Source organism: Mya arenaria, chromosome 4 (assembly GCF_026914265.1).
Source record: "Mya arenaria isolate MELC-2E11 chromosome 4, ASM2691426v1".
Lineage (NCBI taxonomy): Eukaryota > Metazoa > Mollusca > Bivalvia > Myida > Myidae > Mya > Mya arenaria.
Window position 1 is genome coordinate 22,476,172 of NC_069125.1, and position 19,521 is coordinate 22,495,692.

At 35.1% G+C, this 19,521-nt stretch overlaps 1 protein-coding gene across 7 annotated transcripts in view; it reads left to right on the forward strand.

The window, feature by feature from the left end:
• The window catches only part of LOC128232832 (uncharacterized), a 36,847-nt gene extending 17,326 nt beyond the window's left edge, over positions 1-19,521 (forward strand). For 4 of the 7 annotated variants that reach the window (XM_052946591.1, XM_052946593.1, XM_052946594.1 and 1 more), the window contains exons 7-9: positions 1,701-2,212; positions 16,648-16,716; positions 17,699-19,489. In XM_052946591.1, the coding sequence (XP_052802551.1) occupies positions 1,701-2,212; positions 16,648-16,716; positions 17,699-18,815 (1,698 nt within the window). In that variant the 3' untranslated portion in view covers positions 18,816-19,489. Of the gene's footprint in view, positions 1-1,700; positions 2,213-7,940; positions 8,073-14,841; positions 16,116-16,647; positions 16,717-17,698 lie in introns of those variants that run through there. The other 3 variants (XM_052946595.1, XM_052946596.1, XM_052946597.1) reach the window with 3 other exon arrangements.

The window sequence follows — 19,521 nt, forward strand, 5'->3', positions numbered from 1 at the left end:
CTTTATTTTCAAAAGTTAAAAACAGTTATTTTACGACATGAGAAATAACACAAATTAACTAGACATATATTTATTCACATTTTCCATAAAATAATTAATTGACTAGAAATATATATTTTATAGACATTATACAAAAATACTGGAATGTTCATAATACTGGCATGGCACATTCTATTACAAACATATTATGTTTGCATGGCACATAACAATAGTAAATCGATACAAAGGAAAAAATCATAGAAACTATAATGGTGAGATATTTGATCACAACGTTACTCTACTAGGTTATGCCATAGTCAGAGAATAGGAGGAAAGAGAATAGGAGGAAAAACCCAAAGCGGCACGCCAACGACATGTGTTAACCAAATAAAAACTAATGCCTAATGCTGTGGTTACGATAATGTTTTGCGTAATTATATCCTTTATCCATATCCTTCACAATTTCCGCAAGCTTCAAATTCCGCAATTTCCTAATACCCAAAAATTTGGGGATACACGGGAGAAACCTAGTATTAAACTATTCGGGCTTAACCCTGGCCCCTAATTACATTCCAATTTTTGCAATTGTAACCAACAGCATTTAATGGATATATTCTGCCAATAACCTGCACGATCCATCCTCCCAACCCAAAAACAGTTATATAGGTAATAAATTATGATCCAAATAAATGTCAGAAGATAACTACGCATCTTTTATAGAGTCTGACTCAATGCTTCTCTGTCTGTGTTTTGGCAGGGTTTGCATGCAAACACTCTTAACTTTAGCAAAAACATTTCAAGATATTCAAATCAAACTTGGTACCCATGTTGCCAGAGTCAATATTTATGTGTACAGCAAAGCTCACTCTGGCTTGAAGAATTATCGAGTTAGGCCCATTTTGGACTGATAACTAGTGTTGGTGTTAGCTCTGTGGGAATATTGTTTTTTTATTAACAAGTCAAAATGATATAAACAGTAGAAAAAAAAACATAATTGCAAAATTAAAACCCGTAGTAAATGTTGAATGCAAAAGAAATTAATATGTTAAATGTAGTACAGGGCTTTTTCTATAGTACCCACGGGTCCGACTCTCGGACCCATTCCCAAAGCAAAATATAAGATATTTTTCCCAATCTTCAGAACAAAAGTCCCAATCCAAAAAAAATTAAAAAATAATTATTTTTTTTAGAAATTCTTTTTACCTGTACTGGTTCATTTTCAACATCCTAATAAATTATGTGATGTGAAGTTTTTTGGGTAATTGAACTCAGAAATCATTGATTTTCATCACATTCAGAGATATGAAATATTATCTGTCATGATTTATTGCAATATATATTTACACTCCAAGGATTGATATTTCAGCCATTGTGGGTCTTTTAAAAGGAAAATAAACTAATATTAAATTATTTCCTAATTCACAGGAGACTAGACAGCTTTTTTCTTTTCACTGTAAAATTTCTCAATTTCCGCATTTTCACGACGCAAAATTTCCCAAAATGTTTAGGGTCTTTTTCCCAAAATGGGCAGAAAAAGCCCTGTAGTAATAGTTATTTATTTTTTTCAAAACAACTTTCTTGTTAAAAAATATCCCATTTTAAAAGTTATTTACGGATAGGTTGAAACAAAAGTTTAAATGAAGCCTCAAAAATGTATAATTTAACATGAATCCCAATGTCCATAAAGTATTCATGTTAGTTCCATAATCCTTCAAATTCAGGGCTCTGCAGGCTGTGGTTTCTCTGCCAACAAGAAAACAATGTCATCTGACCTACGGGGCAATGTAGAAAGCACTCATACATCACTGTCCACCTATCATCATGGAAACCAGAAAAACAGTGTTCATAACAGCAAAACTATGAACAGACATTCTGGTACAATTGCACACAATTCGGAAGCTGATGTCACTCATAAAAACATAAGTTCAGTGGTTGGTGGCATAAGCAATATAAGCCAGTTTTATGCTGCAAGAAGAAAACAAAAGCAAGCTTCTATGAATGAAATTAACAGCCAGCTTAAGGGACCAATGAGTAGTTTTTCTGCTGAAAAGCCTAAAAGTATATACAAGAGCTGGGACTACTACAAACAGGGTAAACCTGGCAGGAGCATTTCAATTCCACACACTGGTTGTAAAAAACTTATAACTGATAAGCCAAATAGTCACCCTTGTGGAAATAGAGAAGCTGATGTTGAGAGAGCAGCCAATGCAGAAAAAATATTGAAAGCATTTGGGTGAGTTTTTCTGTTAAAGTTATTGCATAAATTCTGGTTCTTTGGAAATGTTTTTTGAATGAGCAATTAAACTGAGATACACAAACAAATTTTAGGGCCATCATGGCCCTCTTGTTATCCCCCGCCAAACCAAAGGTTTTGGGAGGGGGATATTGTTTTGGCATTGTCCGTCAACCCTTCTGTCCGTCCGTCCGGTACCATATGTTGGTAAGTATTGATCGGAAAATGTTCAGACTTGGTCAGAATGTTTTCCTTGATCAAATCTCGACCATTTGTAAAAGTGGGTCACATGGGGTCAAAAACTAGGTCACTAGGTCAAATATTAGAAAAATATTTGGACCATATTAGAGACATTATACATGGTTAAATATTCATGAAACTTAATCAGAATGTCCTTGATGGTCTCTTGGTTGTAAATAGAACTGGGTCACATATGATCGAAAATTAGGTCACTAGGTCAAATCTTAGAAAAATCTTGTCTGGAACCATATCATGGTAATGATTGGTCAAGTTTTGTTCAAAATTGGTCATGATGTACCCCTTGATGAAATATGGACTGCTTTAAAAAGTGGGTCACATGGGGTCAAAAACAAGGTCACTAGGTCAAATCTTAGAAAAACCTTTGGAACATACTAGTGGCATTATACATGGTCAAATTTTGCATGAAACTTAATCAGAATGTTTTCCTTGGTGAACTCTTGGTCGTAAATAAAACTGGGTCACATATGATAAAAAAATAGCTCACTATGTCAAATCTTAGAAAAATCTTGTCCGCAACCATATCATGGTAATGATTGGTCAAGTTATGTTCAAAATTGGTCATGATATACCCCTTGATGAAATATGAACCATCTGAAAAAGTGGGTCACATGGGGTCAAAAACTAGGTCAAATCTCAGAAAAATCTTTGGAACATACTAGATGCATTTATACATAGTCAAATATTGCATAAAACTAAATCAGAATGTTTTCCTTGATAAGATCTTGGACTTATTTAAAACTGGGTCACATATGATCAAAAATTAGGCCACTATTAGAATTTTTTGGTCTGAAATGGAAATGATTGGTCGGATTATGTTCAAATTTGGTCATTATGTACCCCTTGATTAAATATGGAACGCTTGTATAAGTGGGGCACATGGGGTCAAAAACTAGGTCAGATCTTAAAAAAATCTTTAAAACACATTAAAGGCAATATGTATGGTCTTATATTCATGAAACTTGATCAGAATGTTTTCCTTGATGAACTCTTTGACATGTCTAAAACTGGGTCACATGTGATAAAAAATTAGAAAACTGGGTCACATGTGATAAAAAAGGTCACTAGGTCAAATCTTGTCTGAAATCATTATATGGTAGCAGGCCTTCCAGCGTTCCTACTTTTTTAACAGCTTCCTACTCTTTCTACATTTTTTTCTAATTAACTCCTACTATTCCTATTTTTTTTAAAATAAAGTCCGCAAAAATATTGAAGTTTGATCATTGTGCTAGTTTTATTTGCAGAAAATGAACAAAAGATGTCAAACTGGCTGGTTTCTGTTGTTGAAAGGTGTGGCAACATGTTCCACTTTGACATGCATCATCTTTCATAATAAAGGGATGATGACCACACAGTTCAGCAACAGAAACCGACCAAGCATCATTCACTAAAATATTCTTTGTGGCATATAGAAAGGTATGATTCTGCATTAAAAACATCTCCTCTAGGTAAGTTAATAGCTATTAATAATTACATATTTAACCAAAAATATTCCTTCTTTTCCTAATTTTTTGTAGAAAATATTCCTACTATTTCTTTCTTTTCTGTCAGAAAACCTCCTACTTTTTATGCCGCCGAAGGTGGACATATTAAAATCGCACCGTCCGTCCGTGTGTCCGGCTCAGTAACTCGTGTCCGGGCTGTAACTTTACCTTGTATGGACATATTTTAAAATAACTTGCCACATGTGTTCGGCATACCAAGACGACGTGTCGCGTGCAAAAACCGTGTCCCTACCTCTTAGGTCAAGGTCACACTTAGGTGTTTATTCACAATGGAATGCTGCATATAAGGACAAAGAGTATAGGTTGTCGTGTCCAGACTGTAACTTTCCCTTGTATGGACAGATTTTAAAATAAATTGCCACATGTTTTATGCATACCAAGACGACGTGTCGCGTGCAAGACCCGTGTCCCTACCTCTTAGGTCAAGGTCATACTTAGTGTTTATTCACAATGAAATGCTGCATATAAGGACATAGAGTATAGGTTGTCGTGTCCGGGCTGTAACTTTCCCTTGTATGGACAGATTTTAAAATAACTTGCCACATGTGTTTGACATACCAAGACGACGTGTAGCGTGCAAGAACCGTGTCCCTACCTCTAAGGTCAAGGTCACACTTAGGTGTTTATTCACAATTGAGTGCTGCATATAAGGACATAGAGTATAGGTTGTCGTGTCCGGGCTATAACTTTCGCTTGTATGGACAGATTTCAAAATAACTTGCCACATGTGTTCGGCATACCAAGACGACGTGTCGCGTGCAAAAGCTGTGTCCCTACCTCTTAGGTCAAGGTCACACTTAGGTGTTTATTCACAATGGAATGCTGCATATAAGGACATAGAGTATAGGTTGTCGTGTCCGGGCTGTAACCTTCCCTTGTATGGACAGATTTTAAAATAACTCGCCACATGTGTTCGGCATACCAAGACGACGTCTCGCGTGCAAAAACCGTGTCCCTACCTCTTAGGTCAAGGTCACACTTAGTGTTTATTCACAATGGAGTGCTGCATATAAGGACATAGAGTATAAGTTGTCGTGTCCGGGCTGTGACTTTCCCTTGTATGGACAGATTTTAAAATAACTTGCCACATGTGTTTGACATACCAAGACGACGTGTCGCGTGCAAATGCCGTGTCCCTACCTCTTAGGTCAAGGTCACACTTAGTGTTTATTCACAATGGAATGCATAGAGTATAGGTTGTCGTGTCCGGGCTGTTACTTTCCCTTGTATGGACAGATTTTAAAATAACTTGCCACATGTGTTGGGCATACCAAGACGACGTGTCGCGTGCAAGACCCGTGTCCCTACCTCTTAGGTCAAGGTCACACTTAGTGTTTATTCACAATGGAGTGCTGCATATAAGGACATAGAGTATAGGTTGTCGTGTCCGGGCTGTTACTTTCCCTTGTATGGACAGAATTTAAAATAACTTGCCACATGTGTTCGACATACCAAGACGATGTGTCGCGTGCAAGACCTGTGTCCCTACCTCTAAGGTCAAAGTCACACTTAGGTGTTTATTCACAATGGAATGCTGCATATAATGACATAGAGTATAGATTATCGTGTGCGGGCTGTAACTTTCCCTTGTATGGATGGATTTTAAAATAACTTGCCACATGTGTTCGGCATACCAAGACGACGTGTCGCGTTCAAGACCTGTGTCCCTATTTCTTAGGTCAAGGTCACACTTAGTGTTTATTCACAATGGAATGCTGCATATAACGACATAGAGTATAGGTTGTCGTGTCTGGGCTGTAACTTTCCCTTGTATGGACAGATAATAAAATAACTTGTCACATGTGTTCGACATACCAAGATGACGTGTCACGTGCAAGACCCATGTCCCTACCTCTAAGGTGAAAGATACACTTTCACAATGGAATGTTGAATATAAGGACATAAGAATGTAGGTTGTCAAGTATGGGTGGTATTTTTTTATGTTCAGAGGCAATTTAAAATAACTTGCCATATGTATTTGTTTGATCTTTAACTTTTCATGTACTGACTGTTCATAGGTCAATGTCACATTCGGGGGCATTCGTCACATACTGTGACAGCTCTTGTTTCCTACTTTTTATGCCCCCTTTTGAAAAAAGTGGGGTATATTGTTTTGCACATGTCGGTCGGTCTGTCTGTCGGTCGGTCGGAATACCAAATGGTTTCCGATCAATAACTTGAGAACGCTTTGACCGAGGGACCTCATACTTGGTATGTGTATTGGTCATCACCAGCAGATGAACCCTATTGATTTTGAGGTCAGTGGGTCAAAGGTCAAGGTCAGTGTGACTGAAAAAAGTGGGGTATATTGTTTTGCACATGTCGGTCGGTCTGTCTGTCGGTCGGTCGGAATACCAAATGGTTTCCGATCAATAACTTGAGAACGCTTTGACCGAGGGACCTCATACTTGGTATGTGTATTGGTCATCACCAGCAGATGAACCCTATTGATTTTGAGGTCAGTGGGTCAAAGGTCAAGGTCAGTGTGACCTTTACATGAAAAACGGTTTCCGATCAATAACTTGAGAACGCTTTGACCCAGGAACCTCATACTTGGTAGGTGTATTGGTCATGACCAGCAGATGAACCCTATTGATTTTGAGGTCAGTGGGTCAAAGGTCAAGGTCAGTGTGACCTTAACATGAAAAACGGTTTCCGATCAATAACTTGAGAACGCTTTGACCGAGGGACCTCATACTTGGTATGTGTATTGGTCATCACCAGCAGATGAACCCTATTGATTTTGAGGTCAGTGGGTCAAAGGTCAAGGTCAGTGTGACCTTTACATGAAAAACGGTTTCCGATCAATAACTTGAGAACGCTTTGACCCAGGGACCTCATACTTGGTATGTGTATTGGTCATCACCAGCAGATGAACCCTATTGATTTTGAGGTCAGTGGGTCAAAGGTCAAGGTCAGTGTGACCTTAACATGAAAAACGGTTTCCGATCAATAACTTGAGAACGCTTTGACCGAGGGACCTCATACTTGGTAGGTGTATTGGTCATGACCAGCAGATGAACCCTATTGATTTTGAGGTCAGTGGGTCAAAGGTCAAGGTCAGTGTGACCTTAACATGAAAAACGGTTTCCGATCAATAACTTGAGAACGCTTTGACCCAGGGACCTCATACTAGGTAGGCTTATTGGTCATGACCAGCAGATGAACCCTATTGATTTTGAGGTCAGTGGGTCAAAGGTCAAGGTCAGTGTGACTGTAAGTGTCCATATTTTATTTAAGTGTCCAAATCCTACTAACAATTTGGCTCCCAAGGGGGCATAAATGTTTCACTAACATCTCTTGTTTGTTATTGGCTGCTGGAAGGCCTGTGTAGTGATTGGTGGGATTATGTTCATACATGTATTACTGAACACATGATAATAAATATATGTATTTTATGATGATTTACTTCCATCAACTTTGATTATGATAGGTTTTGATAGGTTATAATCAATAATCACCAACATGAAGCTCATAATGAGCTTGAAAATAACACACAGTGAACATGATCATAAGGTACCTTAAAATGTCATTTTCCACTATTTACTGTTATCAATTCAGACATATCTGAACTTTCACTTTGAAATCATTCAAATTCATAAAAACTATTACAAATGTTACTCTATATACAAAACTTTTAGTTCAAATACTAAACTAGTAATTCCAAACAAACTCAAACTTATATCCAACGTTCATTACGGTCCATTTCTCTGCATCCATATTACATGTGAATATAGGAATATTCCACCTACTTTTCATTTCCAATCCATGAACTTTGCCTAATCAGGCGGGGAATGGGAACTCTCATTGGATATATTAATTTAGGCTATGTAATCATTTTCCCAGCTTATGTGGGTGTAACAGTAAGACCTGTTTCTGCTTGTTGAGTCTGTAGTGACCTTCTTAAAAAGTATAGTTAAAGTAAGTAAACATGCTGAAGTGTTCACTGTATTGGTTCCCTGCAGGTCAGGCTGGAAGAAAGATTGGACAGGAAAGTGGGTCAAAGACGAGGAGGCAGAGTTTGATTCCGATGATGAACCACCCAATGTCTGACATGAATCATTTATGCTTTAAACCTGTACTCATGAGCAATAAAAAAAATTAAAAACTATAAAAGAGATTTGATCCTGGTTTATGATGAAATTTATAAGAGTGGAAGTACGTGAAACATTAAAAGAGTCTGAACGTTTTTTTTTGTAGTATCTATCAAAGGTTAAAAGCTGTAATGAAGATGTCATTTGGCTGAAGGCCGCTAACATTCGCATTAATCCAAATCTACCAGCGGCAGATCAACATTATATTTTTTACATTTGACAAAGTAAAGTGGGCAAGGGCGTATTAACCCTAGCGCTGTTAGAACTGGTGGTCAACAACTTAATTTACATTACCGATCTGCTCTTATAGCTATGGCATGCTTTCTGCGTAAGTAGCTTGCTAAAAATTGCACAGAATGATTAATGTCAACAAGTTCCAAAACACAATATAATAAGCAGAATATGCAAATAGTTTGAAAATGAACTCATACTGAATCAAAATAAATACATGTATAGATATATATATATCAACAATCCAAAATGGTAATGTCAAGTCGTCGGGTCTTCGGCTTAAAAAAGATATGGTTTGGTTAGGGTTATATCCATTTCAATAATAGGTAAGGTACGCTTTATTTTTTTATGAGGCTTTATATAAGAATGTTATTATCATCATTGGAGAATGATGTTAACATAATCTTCTGTATACACATTGAAGGTTTTTAGCTAGGTATCGAAAAGCACTTTTTAAAAAAAAAAAATTTAGTTTTTCATTGTTGTTTTTTTCAAGGCTAACTGTATTTTGCGGAACAAAATGGAACCAGAGTTGGGGCACACAAACGGGGAATGTTTGTCTGAGGGGAAGAAAATCTATAATACTGTAGCTTTCGTTCTGGTTACTCAACTCAGTTCATTGTTAACTCAATACATGTACAATTAAGTGGAAAATAAACATGTTCCGTAAATTGTTAGTTTATATTAAGAATTTTGTTTCAAGATTTTTTTTTGATTTTTTTTTGATTTCACGTTTAGTGATAACACAAACACAGCTATAAAACAAACACATACATGGTATAATAAACAAAAATATAGAACCTTTAACATCATCTATGATAAAATAGCACTTCAATGATGGCTTCATGCTTCTCATTGTATGATTTTGAAGACAGTTTTCGTTTTGAACCCTTACTTCCTTTGGTCAATCCAAATATCCCTGCTGGTTAAAGTTTAAGGGAACCGGTTAAAACTGAATAACTTTAGTTAGGGTTGACGTATCTTGACAAAATTTGGTCTATAGAAAGAGTTAATGGATACCTTTCATGGGATTGCGTTTGGGGTCCCTAGGGTCAAGGTCAAGGTCACTGTTACTAAAAATAGAAAAATGGTTGAAACTGAATAACTTTAGTTAGAGTTGACATATCTTGACCAAATTGGTCTATAGGAAGAGTTGATTGATACCTCTCATGGGATTGCGTTTGGGGTCCCTAGGGTCAAGGTCACTGTTACTAAAAATAGAAAAATGGTTGAAACTGAATAACTTTAGTTAGGGTTGACATATCTTGACCCAACTTGGTATAAAGGAAGAGTTTATGGATACCTTTCATGTGATTGCATTCGGGTCCCTATGGTCAAGGTCACTGTTACTAAAAAAAAAACAGACACAGGCTGAAGTTCTTCTGTCAATCATTGAAAACCTGGTTTCCTCGCATGCGGCGTTTCTTGTTTTCTTTTTATTTCTCGTGACAGGCACATTTTTAACCAGGTTTTTCCCAAAGGGAAAACTAGTTATTAGAATGACTTGCGTTATTGTTCGGGCGGGCTGGTGGGAGGGCAGCGTCAAAGTCACCTTATGTATCAAATCATTTTAGCTATAGGTTTGACATATAGTGACCAAACTTGGTATAGAGGAAGAGCTTATGGAGACCTTTCATGGGATTTCGTTTGAGGCCCTTACGAACAAGGTCAAGGTCACTGTTACTAAAAATTGAAAAAACAGTTGAAACTAAATAACTTTAGTTAGGGTTGACACATCTTGACCAAACTTGGTCTATAGGAAGAGTTTATGGATAGCTTTCATGGGATTGCGTTTGGAGTTCCTAGAGTCAAGGCCAAGGTCACTTGACTAAAAATAGAAAAACGGTTGAAACTGAATAACTTTAGTTAGGGTTGACATATCTTGACCTAACTTGGTATAAAGGAAGAGTTTATGGATACCTTTCATGTGATTGCATTTGGGGTCCCTATGGCCAAGGTCACTGTTACTAAAAATAGAAAAACAGACACAGGCTGAAGTTTTTCTGTCAATCATTGAAAACCTGGTTTCCTCGCATGCGGCGTTTCTTGTTTTCTTTTTATTTCTTGTGAGAGGTACATTTTTAACCAGGTTTTTCCCAAAGGGAAAACTAGTTAGGCCTAAAAACAAATATGTCTGTTTCCTGTAACATGCTGAAAAAAAGATGGGTCGGTAGGTAGGGATTTTTTTTAATGTTCTAAAATGTCAGAATGATCCAATATTCATGTTTATTTCAGGTGAATTATTTTTTAATAAACGAATTCAGTGTGATATATATAGATTCAACATTTCTGCCTTAAATAAGCTAAAACTGCTAGCTTGACAGCCATTGTACATGTAGTTGTAGAATGCATCCTTTTGAAGGGCAAGACCTTGGTTCGACTCCCAGCAGTGGCAACATTATGTGCAATTTGGAGCATTGTCAGTATGTTCAGCAGGGAAGCAGTTCATCTTTACACTTTGCAAATATAACCCAGTGAAAAAGGGAATCAAATAACATTTAGACAATTTATTTTTGGCAAATGTTTTAAACAAAACTTTCAAGATGCATACATTTTGTAGTAATAAAACGTGATATTATTGCACAAACTATTTTAAAATAGACTGTGTAATAATATCAAGTTGTATTACAATTAAATGTACATGGCAACTTTTATCAAATAAACAGTTGGCTAGACATGGTAAGAATCATAACTAGACTATAAAATCTGACTAGCATCAAACCGCTGTTACAACATGAACTGGCAAGAATCTCCACAAAACATAATCAATACTTCGAATGATAAATGACTAGAATCAATGACTAAACCATTTAACTCTTAGAGCGCTGTCAGAATTGTACAGGTCTTTGGGACTGCTTGGACACTTAAATCTTATTAATGACTCGGCAGCGAACAGTGTAGACCCTGATTGGTCTAAAACAGCAAAACTACAGTATTCAAACCTTCATTAAATAGTTTCCACGACTTATTTTTTTTAACAATTTCCAGTCAACAGTGGATCTAATACAGCAGATCTTTTTAAAACACTGGACCAGTGTTTTAAAAAGATCTGCTGTATTAGATCCACTGTTCATTCTGTAAAAATCTCAAGCACGATGAAAAATAATCAATATAACTTTTAATAGAATACCTTGTCTTATTTCCTTTTTTGGACTTGACTGGTCTTAGGTGGTTAAAACATTCCCAGAGTCAAAACTTGGAAAAATATGTTCTGACTCTGACGGACATATTATTTAGGTAATGCATGTTCGTTATGTAACCCAATGCATCCTTGTCAAATTCCAATATGCACCAGCGATTGTCAGGTTGCAACGACATCTTTCGTACTTTAACTTTCAGTTTCACTTTTACGTTTATCTTTTTTCCGGAAGTAACGTAAACAAAAACATTCAACGTTCCTATTGCCAATATTTCAACATTGTATTTTTCATAAATGGCATAACCATAACTGTTATACAATACTGTTTTGTTATAGAACTTAACTGTAACACTGACAACGATCTACGCAGTTCACCTTTTACTTTCATTAAAATTGACAGGAAGTTCTCGTGCATCTGTTTCCCGCGCTTTTTAGACCATGTGCTACGAAAAATGTTTATTTTTCTGTTAACTCATTAAAAACTTATACAAGAAAGACCATTGATGCAAAGCATCAAAGGGCGCCGTTTAATAGTTTATGCACTTGTTATATGTTGAAAAACAAGGAATGTCAAGGCCAACAAGCATATTATGGTGCATTGAACCGCATCTATGAAATTCTTAAAATATTTGTAGTATTCTGCATGACAACATAGGCAAAAGCATTGAAATTGAAGATTTTCAAGTTGAACATTTCATTAGGGGTGGGGTACATTAATGAACACGACAGAATTAGGGTGCTTGTGCACTATACTTTTTGTCATTGCCACATACCCATATACCAAGTTTTATTTCAATACCATAGGTAATTTTAAAGTAATGCTCTGGTCAAGAAAAAGCGGCAAAGAGCAATAATTATGTAATTAGCTTAAAAACAGCTATAGTCATTGTGCACTGCACTTCCTCTCGCTGTGCTAAATACCATTGAATGATGTTTAATGAATTTCCAAAAAAAGTAGTTTTGCTCCGGACAGGAAAAGATACAAAGGGAATAACTCTTGCAATACGCTGAAATAGAGTTATTGTTCATGTACACTGCAGTTATAATCATATAGGGGGAGGGGGCAATGTCACCATGCTGGAATGACAACTTGTAGGGAAGAATAAGTGATATGAAATAACAATTTAACAATTTGTGTAGTACTTTAATAAACATTATCATTTCGTCCGAAAGTTGCAAACATAAATAGAACAATTATTGAACATATAAAAAGTGAACATTGTTTACTAGATGAAATGCATTTATAACATAACATGCCTTGTTTTTAGCTGTTTAATAATACTAAAATGTAATGTAAAATTGCATAAAAATCTAGTCAATGGAGTTATTATGTTAACTTCTTCATTTACATAGTAAAGAAGAGTTGAAAATGGATGTTTTTAGTTGATATTAACACAAAAACAGCGCGTGTCTTATTGGACAATGGCAATTTTTTCAAATATGATAAAAATAACGCATTCAAACTGAATATGTATCAGACTATGTATGAAAGAAATAATACTGTTTCTATTTTTCACAAAGGTTTTGAAATACAACAATGCACAAATAAGCATAAATAGGCCAAATATGCAAAAAAAAAAAATGGTAAACAATGTGTGAAAGTGATACTGAACACTTAAAACAATTTCTTTGTGCATTAAATGAATATATACCAGAAAAGCAATACTAAATCAAGTCCAAAATGTATAATAACATGAAGAACACCCCTTTATGAATATCTTCATAACAAATCAGAGTACATGTAAACAATAATCATTTATATCATTAGTATCAAATGTGTCTAGTTTAAAGTGTGTTTTCATTTGCATTAAATTACATTGTAATATATACCAGAAAAGCAATTATAACAAGAGGCCCAAAAGGGCCTATGCTCTACTGGCATGGCTTTTGTGGTCATATCAATCCAGAGCATGTATGTATGGGTAAAAGGCAACAGACATATAGTTTATGTATTGTGTTTGTGTTACCTGAAAATGTAGCACGTTCAACATCTGAGCCCAGAAAGTATTGTAAGCAGATTAGTTGCATGAACTATTTTAATATGTGCCAAGTAAAAGTCATCTGACAAAAAAAAAATGCTTTCAAAACTTTACTCATAGTAAAATTTTCCGTAGTTTTAAAAGTTAAAAAAAGTTGGTCAAAAGGTCAAAGTCAAGGGCATCCTAGGACAACATTGATCAATTTAAACAAACATTCACAATCAATTGTGCTGAGATGGATGCACGAACACACAAAAAGATTTTCAAACCTTTCCAGATTTATGTTTACCAAACCTGTGAACCCTAGGTGTGGCCGGTAATGACACCAGGTGCATAACTTAAACATTCACAACCAATTTTGTTAAGATGAATGCGCAAACTACAGAACTTAAAGCTAAAAAATGGCCTTTGGGCTTTCAACAAGAACAAGGCAGAGTAATTCACAAAATCAACTGCAGAAGCAAAAAGCAAATTGTCTCTCAAAATCCTAGACTTGCAAATTGTCTCCCTTAACTCTAGACTTGAATTAACATGTACATGTAAACTTGGCTAAAAATAGAATTCGCTCATGCAGACCTGGCTAAAAATAGAAAGCATTTCTTTAAAACTTTCATAGCCCATAATCTAGGCATTCATGGGCCGATCTTGCTGGTTTTCGAAAGGAACCAAGCTCTAATGGATATCTAGATACTGTACAAGTTTCATCGAGATATAATCAAAACTGAAGACTGTGTCGTGTTCACAACCAATTGTTTACACAATAGCATTTTTTTTATACTATCAAGGGCCATAATCTAGGCATGCATGGGCGGATCTGGCTGGTTTTCGAAAGGAACCGAGCTCTAATGGATATCTAGATACTGTACAAGTTTCATCGAGATACAATCAAAACTGAAGACTGTATCGTGTTCACAAGCAATTGTTTACAGACGCACGACCGCAAGGACGCACGGATGCACATACTACGTACACATTACCATCGCATATGCTCTTCTGGCCTTTGGCCAGTAGAGCTAAAAATCCTTAAATGTATAAGAAACTGAAGACAATCAAGAATAACACCCATTTATGAATATCTCCAATACAAATCAGAGGTCACCTATATATAAAACAATAATCAATCATATAATTAGTATCAAATGTGTCTAGTTTTTGTGTGTCTGTTCATTATCTTTAAATGAGCATCTTTAAAGTGAAACTCTTATTTGAAATCAATACATATAATTGTATTTATAACACACATCAAATTGAATGAAAAAACAATAACTACTTACTAAATAATGCATTTACTGAAATACCGTTTACTGATAACAATCTTGTCACCCTGTTTATAATAGCAGAAAGCATGACAAATATTAAATGATTGGTGATTGCTAAAAGATTTACTGTGGTCTACTATAGTATCACAAGGCAGAAATACCATGTTTTATGTTCATTCTTATTAATTAGCAAATTGAACTCAAGATCCTTCATTAGAAACATTGTTGTTGACATCTATCAACCCATTTTGAAAAATGAAAACAATAATATTAATTATCATAAGTCTTATTTGGGAGTAAGAGTGCATCTTTAAAAATAGTGTGTGTGTTTTTTCACTTAAATATGTAACAATTCAATTTGACAAATGAGACAAAAGTTAGGAAATAGAAGTAGTAATTGTACATAATACAAAACAACAACAAAAATTGACAAAGCTCAATATAACAGGAAATCTATATGAAAACACAAATCCTTAAAGTTAAAGGCCATAATTATTTAAACAGAATTAAGGTATAAGTAATACACACTTTTATAAAGCTTTTACCGACAACATAGTTATTATCATGGTACACCATGGGACTTTTATCCAAATTTTGAAGATTTTTTACTGTGAATTAAAAATATTTTGTCTATATTTGATTTTTTTTCACATTATCAGAGATTATGAAATAAACACAACAGTTTCTGGTAAAATAAAATTCAGTTAACAGAAAAATTAAGTTCAACCGAACACATTATTGATACACATGGAAAAAAATCATTTTGATTGATCTTGTGAGATTTCGGAACAGAGCCGTATTTCGATGTTTGAAAATATATAGCAGTTTTATAAATTCATAAAAAATAGTTAATAACAAGACAACCTGCTGAAATCATTTTAAATATTTTCTATGATGTCTAATGAACAATTTAAAAGACAATTTATGAAAGTTTAACGTTCAGTTTTGAAGGAAATATACATAATGTCATGTAACTATACATTTTTAAAACTAATAAAATGCTTAAAAATCAACCTTTTCCTTGTAAAAAGCTTAAGTGGACTTATTCATAAAATATAATCATTCAAATAAATGAATTTTACTTGTGATACTTACTCAGAATTCAGATTTAAAAACAATGAATGTACTTTTAAATTAAAATATGTAAAGAAACAAGAACACTAAGTAGGCGGTAATGCCCCTCCAAAAATGTCAGAGTGAAAGTTCTCAACTAATGTCTTTTTAATATTATAACATGTAAACAGTCTCTGTTGGTAATCGATGTCTATTTGTTTTATTTAGTCAATGGTATTCTAACATTTAGAATTTTTCACAATAATTCTTCACTCTTCAACATTTAGAATGTTTAGTGCTCACCGGGGAGTATCACGTGATCTCTATAGTACATTGTCCGCACAACATGGCTGAAAAAACCGTCGATTCGACCACGAAATAAGGGGTATGCTCATTGTTACTGATATTTCAGGATATGCAGAATAGGCGCAGAGTACCCGCCTAATGATATAATATACTTACGTGCCTTTCGTTCGTCCGAGGGCTTCTTGGTTTAGGCCTGAAACTCGATACAAATTTTATTTTTGTATGTACATCGTCTGAACAAGTACTTTATTCGGGTATTTCAGCGCTAAATGCAAATTTAAGTCGAGATCTTCTACAAAAAAATGATTTAATTAGTAAATGTATCATTCGTGCCAAGTTTCCATTGTTTTCTCGGTGTTTTAAGAAAGTTATTGATTCCTTTCTTACCGAGTACACAGTCTGAACAAAATATTCATGAGTACATCGTCTGAACGTTTTTTTCAACGCATCTATTGCTGTCACGAAGTCATTAGGACTTATTCTGAATACAAAATACTACGAAAAAGTACTAGAATATCACAGAATATCTCTTCGATGTGATAATGTCGTTACACAACTGATTCTTAATTTATTCAACGCCGTTTTTCTCATCTATACTTTCTTCTTTGTAGTTTGGGGCAACACAACAAGCGTTTCGTTCCTGCTCTTGCATGGTTACCAAGGGATACACAGATAAGAAGGTAATATAAAAAATTATAACAAGTGTACTTGTGAAGTATATCTGGTCTACTTTACACGTTATACGAATATAGTTTAAACCAATCTGTTTCAATCGGAATCGTACTATCTTAATGAAAATGAGTCAGTCTTTGGTTAACAATAGTCTTATAACAGTTTTTGTAGTTTTGTGTTGTTGATTGAATATTCCTGTAGTTGTATAATATTACCCTAAAATATATAGTTTAATTGTCGACACTTGAACAGGAATAAACTCACCATTTGCGATTCATATTCTTATTTAGCATTTAGTTTGTGTTCATGTTCTTGTATAGTAAAGTCTTTAAGAATTTAAAACCAACTGATATGTAGATGCAATTACATAAGTGGTCATTCAAAACGGTCTTTACTGAACTATTTTCTTGTCTAAATTGATCAACGAGTTTAACAAAATTTGTATTGCATGAACACGGATGAAATACTTAGTATTATTTTTATAAAATACATATCTGGCTGATGATTTACAGCGCTAAATACATGACACGTCCTTTAATATAGCGCTGATAGTTAAAACGTTTTTCAATGTTACGCCAAATGATATTATTCCAAACACAGTTATTACACTAGATATAAATTCAAAATATATACTATCGTACTTAGTTATTTATATCACATAGATGTCGCCGTCTTGAAATTACGTCGTTATATATATTTTTATATACGATCTATTACCGTTTAACTAGTGTAATAAATATGCAAGTTATTATAAACGTATTTGACGTAACAAAATAAATAAATAGCAATGACAATATGCGCTATATATAGGGACGTGTTATGTATTTAGCGTTTAGTAGAATATCGAATTAGTGTTCTTTAAATACGAGAAGGCTCGTTTATACCAAATTTAGAAGAAAAACACTCGTTTTATACATTCCGTATTAAATGACCACTCATGTCAGATCGTCTATTTAAACTCAATATACAAATAATGGTATATTATTTTAGAATGCGCCGAAAGAAGCCGTCGTTGTCGCTTCATCGACAGAAGAAAACACGGGCGGAGAGAAACTCATTTGAAAGATGCTCGAAAACAACGGTGGCACAGCTGAAAACAACAAAACGGAAAACATTTTTTTCCCCAGCCAAATGTCCTATTATCGTGAGTTTACAAGAAATGACCCCAATACTGTCTCCGATGAAATCTCCATTTCGTTCTCCGCTTTACAAAGCATCGCCGCCCAAAAAACGTGCAAAGAAAAGCACGTCAGCAAGAATACTCTTTGAACAAACTGACTGCAGCATTTCCCCAGAACACCAGAAGAATAACATAAGCTTTCCTGAACTTGATATATTAGAACTCGATTATGACACTGCAATTGATAAAACTGTGCATTTTCTTGAAACCATTGTGGAATCAAGCCCTGCAAGCATCAATGAAGAGGTTAAAAGTTTGCCAAACAGAAAACGTCAGACTCAAGAGGGCTCTATCGAATCTGAGAAATTAGAAATATGTGATACTGCGTTCAAATGTAGGACTGTGAGTATTAAAAACAGTGATAAATCAAATCTTGAACACAATACGGACATTGCTGAAGGTGTCCCACGTATAACAGTGACAACTAATAAAGAAACAGCATTAGACAAGTCAACGAGTACTTCGACTGAAAGTGGAACCACTAGTATAAATAAATCTTCCAAATTGCAGTACGCAGATACAAGCCTCTCAGAAGTAACTGGTAAAATTCAAAAGCTTACTCCAGAAGTAGTCAAATTGTTAGCTTCAGAGGACAGACTGGACCTTGTTTTGCTTCAGTTTTTAGAACAAGTGAACGACAAACGCTTTCCATTGGACAATATGGCATTTCGGCTTTGGACGGAAGTCGTTAAATGGTTTGAGTGTAGAACCTCGACTGAAATGCGATATTCAGAAGATACAAAACAGTTCTGGAGACTAGGCTACAAATTGTTCGGAGCACGATTTACCAATTTTATGGGCGGATACAAACACCACGGCCAAGTCGTTAGAAGTGAAACTGTAAAGGGTTATTATTCTCCAGCTTCTGCAAGCATTAACTTTGCCGTCCCAAATGACAAAATCTTACGACAGTTTGTTAGCCGTTAGTGGCAAATTTGTGACCACATGTGTCACAGCAAAACAACTTGGGACCATCGTGTACCGAAGCCCTAAAATTAGTAAAATGTGGTTATCAGTGAAAACACATTGCTTAATACAATACACTAACACATTACCAAGCACAAACTTCACAGCATTGCCACACTGATAATTTATGTTTGGGTTTCTGCCCTGCTATTAATACACAACTTAATTATATTGAAAATAATGCATATAAACAATGCATTTTTGATACTGTTATATTAACCATGTGCCGTCCACAAGACAACACTCATGTATTCATAGATACTGTATAAATAACATCTATTGACCAGATTAAATCATCTTTGCCTATTGAAATACTGAGTAAGAAAATAATTGTGCAAACCTGTGCCTCTGAACTTTCGACTTGCTGTAGAAAAGCTTTCCACAGCATCTATACGGCGCCTTTCCGTCATGGCTTTTCTCGTGCTGATAAAGCCCAGATCTGCCTTTATACGACTTTCCGCAGTGACGGCACATCAACTCCTTTCCAGATTCCTGAAATTATACGTTTTCTACGTATACTTTATATATCATTAGACGTTTATGATCAATTTTTTTACAAACATTTACAGGACTTTATCTTTATATCATACAGCATTTCAACGTTTGCACAAACAACATTAACAATCAGTTTGACAGTTTGCAGATTAACTGTATTGTCATATATGAT